General features: G+C 36.3%; 1 protein-coding gene across 3 annotated transcripts in view; it reads left to right on the plus strand.

Annotated features, from left to right (window-relative positions):
- CCDC186 (coiled-coil domain containing 186) overlaps positions 1–17,560 on the plus strand; it is a 116,759-nt gene continuing 99,199 nt past the window's right edge. For 2 of the 3 annotated variants that reach the window (XR_010838825.1, XM_067024593.1), the window contains exons 1-3: positions 1–230; positions 9,021–9,716; positions 14,073–14,199. Coding sequence is in view for 2 of the 3 variants with exons in the window: in XM_067024593.1 (XP_066880694.1) it covers positions 9,082–9,716; positions 14,073–14,199 (762 nt within the window). In the remaining variant the exon portion in view is untranslated. The remainder of the gene's footprint in view (positions 231–9,020; positions 9,717–14,072; positions 14,200–17,560) is intronic. The other variant, XM_067024594.1, reaches the window with a different exon arrangement.

Genomic DNA, 17,560 nt, shown 5'->3' on the forward strand with positions numbered 1-17,560 from the left:
AGCTGTAGCGGGGCCGGCTTCAGCGTCGCCGCCATCTTTGTTGATGTGTCAGCTCCGCGGGGGCCTGGGGAAGCCGCGGCGGAGGGAGCGTGGTGTCTGCCCAGTTCCTTACTGCTGCCCCCCCCCCCCGCACTTCCTGGTGTACCAGACCCCGCTATGGAGAAGTTGGCCCCTAAGCGGGAATTCCAATGGCCTGTTTAGGGGTGTGGCCTGAGGGTCGAAGAAGTGGGGTAAGTGCCTGAGGGATGCCAGGGGCGGGCCGGGGAGTCGCGGTGGCGGCGCGGTGGGCTGCCCACCTTCCGCGCAGTCCTTCAGGTCCCGGGGCGGCTCCCTGCTTGGCTTCTCGAGGGGGCGAGGCGAGCGCTGAGGGAAGGAGTTCGGAATCCCCTCCTCTCCCTGCCTCCTTCTCTCAGTCCCAGGCGCCGGGGCGAGAGGCGGCCGAGGGGTCGCCGGGGGCCGTGAGGGCCGCGCCTCCAGAGCGGTGCCTAGAGAGCGGCGGAACTTGGGCCGCTTGCCCCGTCTCCTAATGCGAACTGTAGCTAAGCCCTAACCTGCTTGGCCGTCCCTCATAGACTCAGTCGCCTATTTCTCCTTTCCTCTCCAAGTTCACTGTGTTCGTGTTTTATGTTGACTGTTAGCGACTTTTTAAACTCTCTTCCAAACACTTCCATTACTGTGATTTTAAGTAGTTTAGAGACGATTCTTTGGGATTGTGGATATGAGAGAAATCGTTCTTGGTGTTTATGTTGCCTTTTTTCCTAGTACATCAAGACATTTGATAAACCTTGGTTGGTAAGGATCATGTTTCAAATTTGAGCCTCTATCAAACTTGTAAAATGGTAAAACCCCTTATACATGTTCCCTAGTAGCAGTCTTGGGGAACAGGTGTAATTATTGCTTGGTTGTTAACAGTTTAATAACTTGAGCTAATATTTACATTTTGATATTGTTTATTGGAAAGAGGCCTGGATTTGGAACATTTCGATTACCTTTGACATGATAATCTTGTTACCTAGAAGCGTTGTTTAGAAGGCCATGCAGCCCAGGCGTTTGGCAGTTTTCTCCGTGTATGCGTGTGTAACGTACCTTTGATGCCTAGCTTTGCTAATTTTTCCGAAATGATAGGTTGAGAGTTTTTCTAAGGAAAATGTGCAGCAAATCAGTGGAAGTGTTTCAAGAGGTGTGTTGATAGTCACTCAAAAAGAAAAATCTATTAAGTGTTTAGGTATGGTAGTTGTGGGTGTAGCCTTCCCAACTACTAATTGCACCGTCATATTTGCAGTGTGTGGGAAAGGTTAAGGTTCAAGAGATACTGATAGTAAAACTGAACTATCTGTTTGTGTATAAAGTCTGCTCGTCTCTGTACAGCTACTTTCCAATTCTTTATCCATCATTACACAAATAGAAAACTGATGATTGGCCTCGTTCTTTTTTTTTTTTCTTCCTTTTTGGTCTTTTCCTTTTAAATTCAGTGACAGTATTGAGTGATTAACAAATCTTGCAGTATAAAGAACTAAAACTCCTTATTACATTGTAATAGGCAAGCATGTATAATTACTGAAGATTCTACCTGGAAATGCCTGGATTGTGTTTATATTGGTTTTATTCTTTTTAAGACCTTGTCTAATTCCTAATACCTGGGTATCAACTCAGAGGTTTGTTTAAACAGTGGAGATTCCTTAGAGTTTCATTGGTATTTCAGAGTCTTGTTTGTTGCCAACAGGAAAGGAGTGGTGTAACACAGTAACCACTCTTTAACCTTTTAGTTCCTTCAACCATAAACTAAAGAGTTGTTCTTTGATGCTGTACAGTAACAGCATAGCTGATAATGATTACTTACTATATTCAGTTTAAAACCATCTATTTACAGCTACATGCTGACATCCTGGGATGAAGGTAAAACAGTGAAGTATACTCGCTCTTTAGGAAGAGATGATAGGTTGAAGCAGCCTTTATTTAGAGATTTAGAAAAATCATCTTTCCCTTTGAAGGGAAATCATCTTTCCCTAATTTGTGCTAGTTTTTCAAATTCATTTAACAGTTTCATGTTAAAGTAAGACTGCTTAACCTGAAGTTCTGATTCTTTTCTTTCAGTAAAATTTAGGTCTTTTATCCCTTATCTCTAGCTTTAAATAATTAAAGCTGATTCTTGAATTTCTCATAAATATGTCACACGGCTTGCAGTGTTGGGAATGTTATGCTCAGTGTCGTTTCAGGGCAACCTTGGGAGCATAGATAATTTAAATTTGCAAATTAACCCTGTAATCTTATCATATCATTGCAAATGTCACCTTTGAACTTTATTTCTCAGCTACTGAGATTTTAAAAATCTATTTGGGCTAAGAGGTAAACAAAAGAAAAAGTATTGGCATGAAGGGGCAATAGACACAAAGTGGAAATCAAACCCAGCAAAGTATTGCTTGGATTGTGAGTATAGTTGTCAGTCATTAAGGCACATGAACTGTTGTTAGTCTACTTCAGGGATGATTATGTAGTAGCTAATGAATAATTTAATGTTTTGGTAAACTACACTGTACCAAATTAACCAAGCCCAGGCCAAAGGTGGCTTCAAAATTTAAACATTAACCAGAACGTCTTAATATAATATACGGCAGACTTAAAACTTAATTTTTTTTAAGTTATTAGCCTTCCTTGTTGAAAAGGGAGCTATAGGTCAATTCCCCCCCCCTTTTTTTAGCTTTCAGATTTGGGGGGAAATTAGCTGAAAATACTTTTCATGTTTTCTTAGACTTATTAAAGTTCATTTGGTGAGCTCTGTACAAGTAGCTTCAAACTGAGATTTCAGTATTAAAATTTTTTCTGTTTTAAAACTTACTATTAGAGATATATAAAATTGCATGGATCTAAGATGCCAAACTGATAATATGACATATACTTGATAATGTGATGAATGATGTGGCTACTTATTCTCTTGTTCCTGGAATCTTGATGGACTGTAATGTCTTCTGTTTTTGTAGAGGATTTGGTACTATTTGGGGTGGGGGTGGGGTATCCTGCTGCATCTATTGCCCTGAGCCTTTTCAACATCTTTTTTTTTTTTTTTTTTGGTGATATAGTGTACATACTGTAAAATTCACAATGCCCTAACCCTTGGTTGCAACCCTTGGTTGAAAATCCCTACAGGGATAATTGACCTTGGCCTCATATAATATACTTTTTAACCTAGTGGACTAAAGACAACTTTTAAGAGCAAGTAATAATGTTTCACATAAAGGAAACTCGGTATATTAAATTTTACCCAAAAGCTTAGTCACAGTGTGCCTACTTTACAAATATATCTTCCTTTTGATAAAACTAGAGTTCTTTGAAATAACCAGCCTCAGTTTTTAATTGCTTCTGATTTTAATAGCCATTTTAGAACCTTGTTAGAACTGGTCAGAAAGATAGGTTATTATTTTGTTTATGCTGCTTTCAGAGTGTATTCGGGGAGTGTGTAAAAGACCTTTGGATGTACTTACTTTTCCTTCAAAGGACAGTAAACCATTATATTGAAGAACAGGAGTGCCCTCACAGGCTCAACTTGCTTATCTTAATGGACATTATTTGAGAAGTTATAGCTGGTATCATTTGAGACTCGGTACAGTTTGTAAGTTTAAAATTTGTAGTTGTAAGTAACACTTATGCTGAACTGAGTCACATGTTTCTGTTGGACTTGAACACTCATGCATATCTTATAAAGCTTCTGATGGAACGCTGACAGACCTCCAAATTAAAATACTGTAAACACAAGAGCAAAAGATTTAACATAGATTTTATATGTTGGTCCACTACATCAGAGTGTAAACTCCAGAAGAGATATCTGTTTTATTCACTGCTGTGTTCCCAACACATAGAACAGTGCCTGAACATAATACATGCTCAGTACATATTTGGTGAATGAATGAATTAATATCTAGTTTAGAAATGTATTTCTGGCTTGGTACTTTTGTATGAGGCTTGTATGTTTGATAATCTGTGGATTGGATTCATTTGTATTTGCATTTATTGAATAAGCTTAAGTTCTTTTGTTGTTTATACTGCTATTTACTGAGAACCTAGAAATAGTACTAAAAGCTGTTAAAGACAGTGTTTTCGTTTATAAGGGTTTTGTATGGAAATAATTTTGTAGAATTGCTAGTTCTTTGATTAAGAAATAAAATCCAAGGTGGATAATGGTTGGCTGGCTTTAAGGCAAGTAAATGTTTCTCGACCAGTTGCCTACAGCTGACGAGCTCCAGTAAGAGCGAAACCACTTCTCACTCCACTGAAACAATTTTGAAGTGTGAATTGGTCCTGTAGTACTGTGTCAGAAACAGAAACAACGCCCAGGGGGAAAAAAGTGCTTGAATTAAGAGGAATTTGGTGACTGCTAAATTTAAATACAGTATTTTTCCCTAATGAGTAAGAGTTGCTAAAAAGTCAAATAACCTGTGTTACTTCTTACCTCAAAAAAGCAACAGATATTGTAATCTATAATTGTAGTCGCTATATCTATATATACGTGAGTGTGAATTTGATTTATACAAGCACTTTTTTTTTTTTTTTTTTCCCCCCCGGTACGCGGGCCTCGCACTGTTGTGGCCTCTCCCGTTGCGGAGCACAGGCTCCGGACGCGCACGCTCAGCGGCCCTGGCCCACGGGCCCAGCCGCTCCGCGGCATGTGGGATTCCCCCCGGACCAGGCACGAACCCGTGTCCCCTTCATCGGTAGGCGGACTCTCAACCACTGTGCCACCAGGGAAACCCAGCACTTCTTAATTAAAACAATCTTGTAAATGAATGTCTAGTTTTACGTCCTACCCCTTTAATCTACTTCTAGGCTATTCCATCCGCAGTAGCTTTAATGGTAACTACCCCCTTTACCCCCACCCCCAAGAAAAACTTGGACAGCAGCCAAATTGGCCTACATCAGCATTGCCAACTGGAGGCCCACAAGAGGAGTCAGCTGACTCTTTTTTCCCCTGGTTAATTGTGGACAATCAAGCTCATCATGGCTCCCCTCCCCGCACCATTCTTGTACAGTTATTTACTCTTTAGTGATGGCTTTTTACATAAATCTTCTTTAATTTCTCTCCTTTTGCTTTTGCCTCCAATCAGTATTCATTTGAGCATCAGAAAACCATGTTTGCAAGTTAAGTGATTCTCAGATGCCAGTTCATCTGAAGAGTTTTTTCAAAGGTCATGGGCATATTACTGAGCAACAGTATAGAAAGTGCTTGTCTTTTGAGGTTGAACTAAGCCTTCTTTAATTTACAGGAGGATAATATGTAAAACAGTCGAAGCTGAGGTAATTATAAAAACAGTTGTTTTTTTTTTACCTAGATGAATATCCAGCAGAATGAGACCTTTTTGTTGTTCTGTACTGTCTTACACATGACAAGTCTTCTTACAATCTGGTTCCCACCCTCTAAATGCCCTTCATCCCCGCCCCCCCAGCTCATTGTGTAAACCCAATCCCACCCTCACTGAGAACCAGTGAACAGCCGTCGCAAGAATGACTGTAAAGGTAGTAGAGAATGTATTTGTTAGATTTATTTATGTATTTATTATTACTATTATATTGCTTGAGATTTAAGAAGTTTGATTCAGTTCAGAGTGTGGTTCCTCTTCTTTGCAAGAGATCATTTAAAAGGCTGTTCAGAAATGTCACAGGGAAAAACAAAACAAAACCAAAAAACAAACAAAAAAAAGAAATGTCACAAGGAAGACTGCCACTATGTACCTGATGAGTATAAATGAAGTATGTTTTCATTTACATGAGAGATTATTTCTGTACTTCCCATGAGGGAAAATTTGAAGGAAGATGTGGCCTTAGAATATGTCCTTTAAATATAATTAGGCTCTGGATAGACTGAAGGGAAGAATGTTCTAGATTAGAGCAAAGCCATGGAAATGTTAATGTGCACATCGTTTGGAGGAATCTTGAATAGACTGGTCAGGGACTGGCAAAGTATAATACTATAGTGAAGTACTAGGATTTTAGGAATGTGTTGAGAAATAAGATTGGAAAAATACTACAACTGGTTTATTGAGGAATTGCAACTCTGAGGTATAAACATGAAATGCTTACATCCCCTCCACTTCCCTCTGAGGTGCTATCCATCAGTAATGTCTTGGTTTGATGTCATAACTCTTCTGCTGCCACTTTTGATAACCAGAAAAAACTTATTCTAGAAATTAAGACAGGTTTCAATTGCTTACAAAACAAAAGCAACAAAAAATGTTAATCATAAACTCTATCATCTCCCTAAAGAAATGTTGAAGCTGTTAGTTTCCAGCTGCTTGGATTAAAGAAGAAGAGGTGTAATTTGGCTCTAAAATATGTTCCCTCTCCTTTCTCTAACTAGCCCTTTTGGAGTTGGGGGAAGAAAACCAGCCAGTGGAGGCAGAGTTCTCACTTTCTGAAACTTTAAAGAGGGAAGAGAGAGCTCTGGCCTTACTCTGGTCTATCTGGTTGTATTTGATGGTGGTCTCTGGAGGTGGTATGTGTGGACTTTTGGGGGGCAGTGTTGTAGCTCCCTGGACCCTTGTGCTGTTGAGGACTTGCTTCATAGGGCAGCTCCTGTTCCCGTTTGGCAGAGCCAATGTAGTATACTCTTCAACCCCTTCTCTGGATTGGGTGACACAGGAGGGAGGAATGGAGTGAGACTGAGAAACCAACAATTCAGTGTTCCAGGTAGGAAGTTATCAGGCCTGGGTTGGGTTGCAGGTTGGGGACAGTGACATTAGAAAGGAGGGTATAATTGCAGGAGACATGAAATTAGTAAAAGAATATGAGGCTAAAGGAAAGGAAGGAGTCGTGACTAAGAAAAATGATACCATTGACAGAAATAAAAAAAAGATTATCTGGGGGTACTCAATTTTAGGAGCTATTGTTATGATTTTGGATTTAGCCATTTTTGAGTTGAGCCATTGGAAATGCCTGTATTCATTTGAGATTTTATTTTATGTAGAGATAGAGTGAAGACAAAGAGATAATTCGTTATCTGTAACTCAAGAGCACAGGAATGAAAATAATTAAAGTGGGCATCAACTATGAGTTTTTGGTTTAAGTTATCAAAGTGGATGAATTCTGGGAAGGAAAATAAAGTTGAGGACTGAACCCTGGGGAATATGAAAGCTGGATGAGAAGATAATGATTGTTTGCGTAATGCTTTTCTGTTGGCAAAGCATGGTACACAGGCAAGAGCCTTAAGAATTCTCAGATGAGAGATTTTTTTCACTTGCTGTCTATGCTGGAGAGTCACAATGCCTTCGTAGACCCATTCTCTTTTAAATAGATTCTTTATCTGCTTTCCATTACATTTGGTCAGCTCTGAATTTGACTTCAGTAGATATCACATAGCATTGACTAGTTACGATGTTTCTAAATTAAGATTTCAAATTCAGCAGCAACACATTCAGAAGTTGTATCTTAAAATTAGTTACTTTGAGGAAGGTAACATAGGCGGCTAATGTCCCTGTTTGAGAATTACTTTACTTTGTCCTAGATTTGGAATACAGCATACTCACAAGGCTTTTTGTTACTGCATTTTTTGTATTACCTAAACCAAACCTTTATTGCTAGTGTGGACTTTGTCTTAGTATGCAATATATAATATATGCAGCAAGATAATAATGATAATTTGTTTGTTTACAGGTAGGTAATTTATAGTATTAAGGCCAATGTCTGTATTAGTCAATGCCAGAGTATTTAACAAACAAGCTGGTCTTCTTTTCCTTTCTTAGAATTATTCTTCCCATTTTTTGCTTTCCCAGTCCTCAAATACTGCTTTTCTCATATTACTTCTTTGCTTTAATTCCACAAATATTTGAAAACCTAGTATGTGCTAGAAATTCTATAGTATAATCAAGTATACAAGTCTGTCATGATTTATCATCCTTCTTAACGACCTTCACTCCTGCATATCATTCTGAGGGTTCTACCTGACCATCTTACCCTTTTTCACCATTCTCTGACCACCAACTCCACCATAGACCAACGTAAACACGTATCTTTCTTTCATTCAAATATTAATCTTTCTGTTTTCCATTTACACCTTACATCTGGAAGTATTTCTTCCCTAGTTTCTTTCAAAACTATGATCTACCCACTTTTTTATCCAACCTCACATGACTCCAGTACATGCTTGGTTGATGTCTGACAAAAGAAGTTGACAGTTCTTCATCAAGATTGCTGGAATGTTTTATATTTTTCTGTCTCAGGATAATTTTTAAAGTTGACTAATCTTCAGAAAATAGCTAGATTAGTAACCTTCATAAATGGCATAAAATATATTTTAACATTGTTGAATTAGTTTTGTAAATGTTTCTTTTATGACCTAAGCAACGCATATGAGGTCCATTTGAGTTGTACTGAACATTATGTGTTCTTGATGAGAATGTTTGGAATTGCCATGATACTTCCTGCATCCCTGGGTGAAAAGTGAATTCCTGTCAGGGATCCTTTACACCCTGACTTCTTTCAGCTCAGCTCTAGGTGTTTGGGCTATAGGTAGCTGTGTTTTGTTATTGTTTAGTTTTCCTTTTGCAGTAAATATTTATGATTGTATATATGATGTATATTAATACATTGTTTTATTATCTTGATTTGTAATTTCTTGCCTAGTGTTTTCATTGATATCTTATTCCCCCAGTAGTTTCTTACAAATTCTTTAGATAGTCTTTTTTCCCTTTGTGGTGCTGAAGGAATTCTAAACAATTCTTGGGCACTAATCTTCCTGTTATTAGTATCATTCCATACCCAACGTCTTATGGGGGTGATTGGGGAATGCCAAACTGCAACTGAAGTGAATTTGTAGGACTGGACTGAAGGAGAAAAGAGAATGAGCCTTTGTAGCACCTGACTGGTTGTGGCTCACATGGGTCAGCTGTTATATTCTTCCCCCCTCCCCAAGGAAAGAATTATTAGTGGTAAAATGTGCAGCCTTAGTTTTTCCACATCATGGAATGTGTGCAAATATATATGGGGTCTTCGTTTAAAAACACTTAAAAAAAAAGTTTATGTTTTGACTTTCTCAGATGTAAAACGAAGATCAGGAAGAGCTTTGAAGAGGTGCAAAGTGAATTGGTGCCAGTCAGCATGTCAGAAACAGAGCACATAGCCTCCATTTCCTCTGATCAAAATATTGAGAAAACATCTGAAATAAAGGAAGACTCATGCAATTCGTTTTCTGGTGATGAAAACAGCAGCTTAGAAAATGAGTCCAAACTGTTGTCATTAAACTTTGATAAAACTTTATGTCAGCCTAGTGAACATAATAATCAAATTGAAACACAGGAAAATTATATTCCAGATCATGGTGGAGGTGAGGATTCCTGTGCTAAAACAGACATATGTCCAGAAAATTCTGAACAGATAGCTAATTTTCCTGGTGGAGATTTTACAAAGCAAGTTTTGAAAACAAATGAAGGAGAACAAACAGTAACACAAATATTGGCGGAATTAAGGTCATCTACATTTACAGAAGCAGCTAATCAAAAGACTTATTCAGAAAGTCCTTATGATACAGACTGCACCAAGAAACTTATTTCAAAAATGAAGAATGTTTCAACATCAGAGGATTTGTTGGAAGAAATAGAATCTGAGCTCTTATCTACTGAGTTTGCAAAAGAACACCGACTACCAAATGGAATGAATAAGGGAGAAAATGCATTAGTTATGTTTGAAAAGTGTGTGCAAGATAAGCATTTGCAGCAGGAGCATACCATAAAGAAGTAAGTGTTTTATTCTTTCAGGTTATTTTTTTCCACAGGGATTAAAGATTGAATTCTTTAAAGGAAGGTATCATTTTATCTACTTTTATTTCCACAATAGAGCCATGCACATGGTAGTTGAGCAGATGTCAAGTTTGCCTAGTTATTTAATATATAACTCTGTTTTTTTTAGAATGTGGTATTTTATTTTCATTATCTTAGAAATAATAGGTAAACAGTGTTTTTATGAGTTATATGTAATGTACCTATGTCAAATACATTAGCATATATAGAAACATATGTATCTATGTCTAAAGGCACTGTTTTGAATATGATTCAAAATTTCTGTTTTACATATGTCTTAGTGTATAAGTTTAAAAGAATAAATGTTTTATTAAAGTGTAAGTTTATTAAAGATCTAGAAAGATTTATAAAGGCAAATTTATATTCTTTCAAATTTTCCAGTTTTGAAAGAATGTAAAGCATAATGTCAGAAGTAAGGTAAATTCAAAAGGAATGACAAGTTATAAAATGCAAAAAATTTTCTTAAAATTCCCACTGTAAATTCATTGGTTTAAAAAATTAAAAATAGGAGAACAGAAGAATTGGTTTAGTGTCATTCAGTAAATAAGAACATAGTTATTTTTAGACTTCTCTTGGATTTATGGAGTTAATTTCTATTTTAACAACAGTTTCATTTCATTTTATCTTTTCCTAATTTATATCACCCTTTTTTTTAAATTTATATATGTGAGTGATGCATATGTTTAGGTACTCCTGTAACCTTTAATAAAGGAAAATAAAACTTTCTAGTCTTCATTAAAATACAGACGGATTCTCTTTTTTGAAAAGTGATACTTTAAAAAAAAATTTGGAATGGGAGGGGTGTGTGTAGAGAAAGAGGAGAAGGAAATCTACACACTAGAGGAGGATGACAGAGGAAAATATACCATAATCCAAATATTGCTTGATATGCAATTAGCTTTTTTTTTTGTGTGTGTGTGTGTGTGTGTGGTACGCGGGCCTCTCACTGTTGTGGCCTCTCCCATTGCGGAGCACAGGCTCCGGATGCACAGACTCAGCGGCATGTGGGATCTTCCCGGACCGGGGCAGGAACCCGTGTCCCCTGCATCGGCAGGCGGATTCTCAACCACTGCGCCACCAGGGAAGCCCTGCAATTAGCTTTTAATGATCTCCTTGCTTCTAGTGTTTACTCTTCCAGATTATCAGTAGATCAGTCTTCCCCAAGTCAGCTCACCCTTCATAGGTTTACCCAATGAATTTTAATCTCAGCATCCAGAACCCTTCTTTTTTCTATTTTTTAATTTTTCAATTGTGATAAAATACACATAACGTAAAATTTACCATCTTAACCATTTTTAAATGTGTGCAGTTTTGTAGTGTTAAGTATATTCACATTATTGTACAACTTATCTCTATAGCTTTTTCATCTTACAAATCTGAAATTCTATACCTATTAAACAATGACTCCCTGCCCCAGCCCCTGGTAACCACCATTCTACTTTGTTTCTAAGAGTTTAACTGGTTTTGATACTATTTGCCGTTTTGTGACTGGCTTATTTCACTTAGCAGATGTCCTCAAGGTTCATCCATAATGTAGCCTGTGTCAGAGCTTCCTTTCTTTTTAAGGTTGAATGATATTCCATTGTATGTATACATACCACATTTTGTTATCTGTTCATCCATCAGTGGACATTTGGGTTGCTTCTACCTTTTGGCTAGTGTGAATAATGCTGCTGTTAACATGAGTGTACAAATATCTCTTGAGAATCCAATACCTTTCTTAATAACTATCCAAAAACCAATGTCAGCTACTCTTGCTCATAACTTTACTGGAATGCTGCTGTTATTGAAAAAACTGTGATTTTATACTTGAACCATCAGTATTTCTGCCATTCTTGCTTTTTAGGGTAACTTCCTCATTTTCCTGCTATCTGTTCTTATCTCTTAGACCTTCCCTTTGAGATCATCCTTGATGCCTCTTTCTACTTTCCTTAGGTTTGGAGACTTAACCACTTTCAAGCTTCTCTTGTAAATTATAAGATGTTACAGATTTAATAATAATAATAGGAACACTTAAATGCTGTTAATTATGTGCCTGGCACTTTACATGTATTAACTCATGGAATCCTCACAACAACCCTATTTGGTATGAACTATTATTATTCCCATTTTACAGATGTGGTACTTGAAGCACAGAGAGGTTAAGTAACTTACTTCAGGTCACATGCTAGTTAAATGGCAAAGTTAAAATCTGAACCCAGTTAGTCTGGCTTCAGTGGATTTTTTAATGTGGTTATCTGAAATGAACAAGTTACATGTTATTAAATTTATCTAAAAACATTAGGAATACAGTAGAAAATTAATCCCTCTTCTGCTCCGTCATGTCAGAACAGCGGCCACATGGTAGACTGGGGTAAGCACAGTTCTGGTCAGAAGCCCAGAGTTGTAAGATTCCCACTGCCACTTGCAAGCTCTGTTTCCTTAGTTAAATCATCCTGTCATCCTTTCCAAGACGAAGATTTTTTCATCTTTATGAGGGGACAATACACCTGTTGGGATTGTTTTGAGGACATTAAAGCATTATAAAAATGTCAAATATTATTTTAAATCTAAGTTAATTTTTTGTTATACATGTAATTTTTTAAATTTCAAATAAAATGCTTTGTGATTAAGGTTAGCTCTAAAACAACTCATTTTTTTTTTTTTGCCTTCATTTAATTTTCTGTAAAGAAAACTACCTTTCAGTTCCTTCGGCTTAAATTTTCATGAGTGCATCTATATCCAAATGGCTTTGTTTATACATCCATTCCTCTATTTTCTAACATCAATATTATTGTCCAAGGTCCCAACCAGAATTCTTAATTAAGAACAGTTATTTGTGTATAGGATGTGCATTTGGCATGTAAGAATAACAATTTCAGAGCTTGCTGTTCTTCACTTCTCCCTCCCTAAATTGTTTACTTTCGAGGTATAGTCAGGATTCTTGTGTTTCAGGTTGTTTTTTGCAACAAATTGAGTGTACACTTTAATCATGTACATAATCAAAGTTAAACCCCTGTGCCATAAAAGGCTTGAAGAAACTTGCATGCTACATATTTTTCTCTTTTCCCAAACATTTTCATGACTTTCCTCCTCACTGCATTCCTGTCCTTCTCAGAGAGGTCTGTCCTGATTACCTTATGTACAATCACAGCTCAAGTCACTCTCCCTGTCCTCTTGCCCTCCTTTAGCTTTCTTAATAGAACTTAATCACAACTTGGTATTTCAATATATATCTATTTATTGTTTAATTTCTCTGTTAGAATGTAAGCATCATGAGGGCAGGGACAGTTTGCTGATGTACCCCCAACATACAGACTAATATAGGTACATAGTAGGTACCCAGTGAGCATTTGTTGAGTAAATGAGGGATCTTCAAAGGAGATGGCAAGGAATTAGACCTGGGTCCAAATCTCAGTTTAACCACTTACTAGCTATATAACCTGGAATAAGTTCTAGGCTTCAGTTTTGGTTTGTTTTCAAATTCATAAAGCATAATAATTTTGTAGACTTATTGTAGACCTGAGTGTTAATGCATTTAAAGCTAAACTTAGTAAATAGTAATTGTGTAATAAATGTCAAATAATAGCTGTTGCTAGTAATCCTAAAATATTAGCTGTTAACCCTCTTAGGTATCTTACTTTATAGTTCTGAGTACTTTTACAGGTAATTTTTAAGGTTTTATTTATATTTTTCTAGGGAACTCACAATGAAATTTCTGCTTCAACTTTATTATTTTACATTGACTACTTTTGTAGGTATAAGAATATCATTAAAATATTGTAAAAATCTAAAGCAAGATTTCTCATCCACAGCACTATTGACATACGGGGGCAGATCATTTTTTGTTGATGCTGGGGCTATCCTGTGCATTGTGGGATGTTTAGCAGCATCCCTGTCTCTGTGCACAAGAAGCCAGTAGCAACCCTCACCACTGTAGTGGCTACCAAAAAATTTCTCCAGACAGATGCCTGGAGGGGAAGAATTGCCCCTGGTTGCCACTGACTAACCTGAAGGGATTCCAGTGCTGAAGGGATGAACAAAGTAATACATACGCCTGTAGACATAAACTTAAAAGAGTGTGGTTTTCTTTATCTGATTATATTTCTCTTAATTTGAAATATACAAATTTCTAGGAAAAAGTTAATAGCCTGACTGGCCAGAGAATGTTTTCTAAAGTATAATACATCATTACAAAAGGATTACTTGGGAATTTTCATTTCTTAATCATAGGTATCTACACCCTAGCCTGCATTATATTACACATTGTCATTTTTAATTATGTTTTACTGATACTGCCCTTTTAATGTTTAGGTTAATTAAAGAAAATAAGAAGCATCAGGAACTTATCTTAGACATTTGTTCAGAAAAAGACAATTTAAGAGAAGAACTAAAAAAAAGAACAGAAACAGAGAAGCAGCATATGAACACAATTAAACAGGTAAAAAGACAAAAATCTTTAAAGTCTGTTCTTCAATATATAAAATAAATACTTTCCTGAATATTTGTGTGTAAATTGAAGTTCTGTAAGTTAAATCATACTTTAAATGCAGAATATTGCTTGGTATGTGAAGCATTCTCTTTTATGAACTGGGAATCATAGTCTGATCTTTTTGTTTTATATAAATTAATATTTCTATGATATGTGTGACTATTCTATATATAATAGAAATCTGAGCGGGAAAGACTATTTGTTTGGCAGTCAAATAGATTGTTTCTGAAGAAGCAGTATATTCTTAAAAGTTTATATCTGTCATTAGAATGTTTTCAAGCTTAATAGTTTAATATGTTTCCATTCTCAGTATTTTGTGAACTATACTGAAGACTGGCTCTCTTCAGATTTTATCTGGTGAGCTAGCTTCCCCAGCCTTTCCTTTTCTTTCTTTGTTTCTTTTCTTTTTTTTAAAATGTACTATGATGCTTGGATTGACAAAGTTCATATTCAAGACTGGTAGCAAAGCTCAGCTGCTCTTTATCTTTCTGAGCTGCTTTTTCTTCTGTGGGAAGGATTAGAAACATTGTAGCCTTAAAAGTCTTTCTTTTTGCCTCATCTTTCACAGAAAGCTATATAATGAAAATAAAAGTAAACAGCTGGTAGTAATATAATAAAAAACCAAGTTTCACTTATCCATGCCTTGGTATACTTAATGAACCTTTACATAGTTGGAAGGTGACCATATTTGTAAAATTTTACATATTTAATCCTGATTTTTGTGTGGAAAGGGCTACTGCATGCAGGCCAAACATAGAATTTTAAAGTGTGAGGGTGCCTTAATAATAGGCTGAATCTATATTTTGGTAGGCAGGTCACTGTTGATGACCAGAAACTTCAGACTGAATAGATGGAGGTGAACCAGAGCTGTTCTTTTCTTGAGCTTGTTAGTGGTTGTGCCTTTTTAAAAGAGAAAATTCGATTCACCATTCTTTTGCTAGACAGTATAGCAGAGTTTTCTTTCCTAATTTTATCTCTGAATCTGTACCACTTAATATGGCAGCCACTAGCCATAGTGCTATTGAGTACTAAAAGGTGGCTAGTCCAAATTAAGAGGTGATGTAAGTGTGAAATACACACTTAATTTCAAAGACTTAGTATAAAAAAAGATAAAATGATAAAAGATAAAAGTTTTTCATGTTGATTACATGTTGAAATGATATTTATAGGGTTTAATAAAACATTTATTTCACCTGTTTCTTTTTGCTTTTTAAAATGTGGCTACTAAAAAATTGTGGCTTATATTTCTATTGGACAGTGTTGCTCTAAATAATTTTGTCATAAGGAAAATTAGTACACGTGTACTATATGTAAACTAATATTTAGGGTTTTTTATAACAGCTTTATTGAGATATAATTCACATACCATATAATTTACTTATTTCAGTATACAGTTCAGTGGTTTTTAGTTGTGCAGGGTTTGTCACAATTTTAGAAAATTTTATCATACAAAAAACTCCGAACCCATTAGTAGTCACTCCTCATTTCCTTCCAACCCCTCGCAGCTATCTCCCTCCAGCTCTAGGGAACAACTAATCTACTTTCTGTCTCTCTATATATTTGCCAATTCTGAACATTTCATATAAATGGAATCCTATAATATGTGTCCTTTTCCTTCATATAAACGGAATCATGTAATATCTGGCTTCTTTCAGTTAGTGTAATGTTTTCAAGGTTTCAATCAAATTGTAGCTCGTATCTACTTAAATTAATGGCCAAGTGATATTCTGTTGTATAGATATACAACATTTTATTTATCCTTTCATCATCTGATGGATATTTGGGTTGTTTGCACTTTCTGGCTATTATTAGTAATGCTGCGATTTAGAAGATTTTGTGTGGACATATGCTTTCATTTCTTTTGGGTGTCTACCTAGGAGTGGAATTGTTGGGTCAAATGATAACCCTATGTTTAACTTATTGAGGAGCTGGCAGAATGTTTTCCAAAGTGGCTGCACCATTTTATATTCCTACCAGCAGTGTATGAGGGTTTCAATTTCTCCACATCCTTGCCAATGCTTGTTATTATTGGACTTATTTATTATAGCCATCCTAATGGTTGTGAAATGGCATCTCATGATTTTGATATGCATTTCCTTAATCACCACTGAAATTACACATCTTTTCCTGTGCTTCTTGGCCATTTGTATATCTTTTTTTGTTCGTTTGTTTTTGTGGTACGCGGGCCTATCACTGTTGTGGCCTCTCCCATTGCGGAGCACAGGCTCCGGACGTGCAGGCTCAGTGGCCATGGCTCACAGGCCTAGCCGCTCCACAGCATGTGGGATCTTCCCGGACCGGGGCACGAACCCGTGTCCCCTGCATCGGCAGGCGGACTTTCAACCACTGTGCCACCAGGGAAGCCCCATTTGTATATCTTAAATAGATAATTCTAGGGAAGTATTTTCTCCACCCATTTTTAAACTTTTTTATTGTTGAGTAGTGATAGTTCTTTTTATATTCTGGATTATAAACCTTTATTAGATATATGATTTGCAAATATTTCCTCCCATTCTGTAGATTTGTTTTCACTTTCTTGATAGTGTACTTAGAAGGACAAATGTTTTAAATTTTGATGATGTCCAGTTTTATCTATTTTTTTAATTGCTTGTGCAGGTGTCATATGTAAGACTCCATTGCCAAATCCACGATCATGAAGATTTACTCCTATGTTTTCCTCTAAGAGTTTTATAATTAGGCTTTTATATTTAGGTCTTGATTCGTTTTGAATTAATTTTTTATATTGTATGATATACAACTTCATTCTTTTGTATATGGCTGTCCAGTTGTCCCAGAACCATTTATTAAAAAGACTATTCTTCCTCTGTTGAATGGTCTTGGCATCCCTGTTGAAAACCAATTGATAAATCAACTTATTTCTAGACTCTCAGTTCTGTTTCATTGATCTATTTGTCTTTCATTATGCTAATACCACACTGTCTTGATTTCTGTTCTTTTGCAGTAAGTTTTGACATTGGGAAGTGTGAGTTCTCAAATTTTGTTCTTCTTTTCCAAGATAGTCTATTCTCAGTTTCTTGTATTTCCATATGAATCTTACTATCAACTTGTCATTCTACAGTGAAGCCAACTGGGGTTGTTAGCGATTGCATTGAATCTGTAGACTTCATTTGGAGAGTATTGCCATTTTAACAATAGTATGTTTTTCCATTCACAAACAAGGGATATCCTCCCATTTATTTAGATCTTTAATTTATTTCTAAAGTGTTCTGTAGTTTTCAGAGTAAATTTTGTAATTCCTTCATTAAATTTATTCCTAGGTAGTTTATTCTTTTTGATGCTATTATAAATG

This window comes from Kogia breviceps, chromosome 2, assembly GCF_026419965.1.
Source record: "Kogia breviceps isolate mKogBre1 chromosome 2, mKogBre1 haplotype 1, whole genome shotgun sequence".
NCBI classification, from domain to species: Eukaryota; Metazoa; Chordata; class Mammalia; order Artiodactyla; family Physeteridae; genus Kogia; species Kogia breviceps.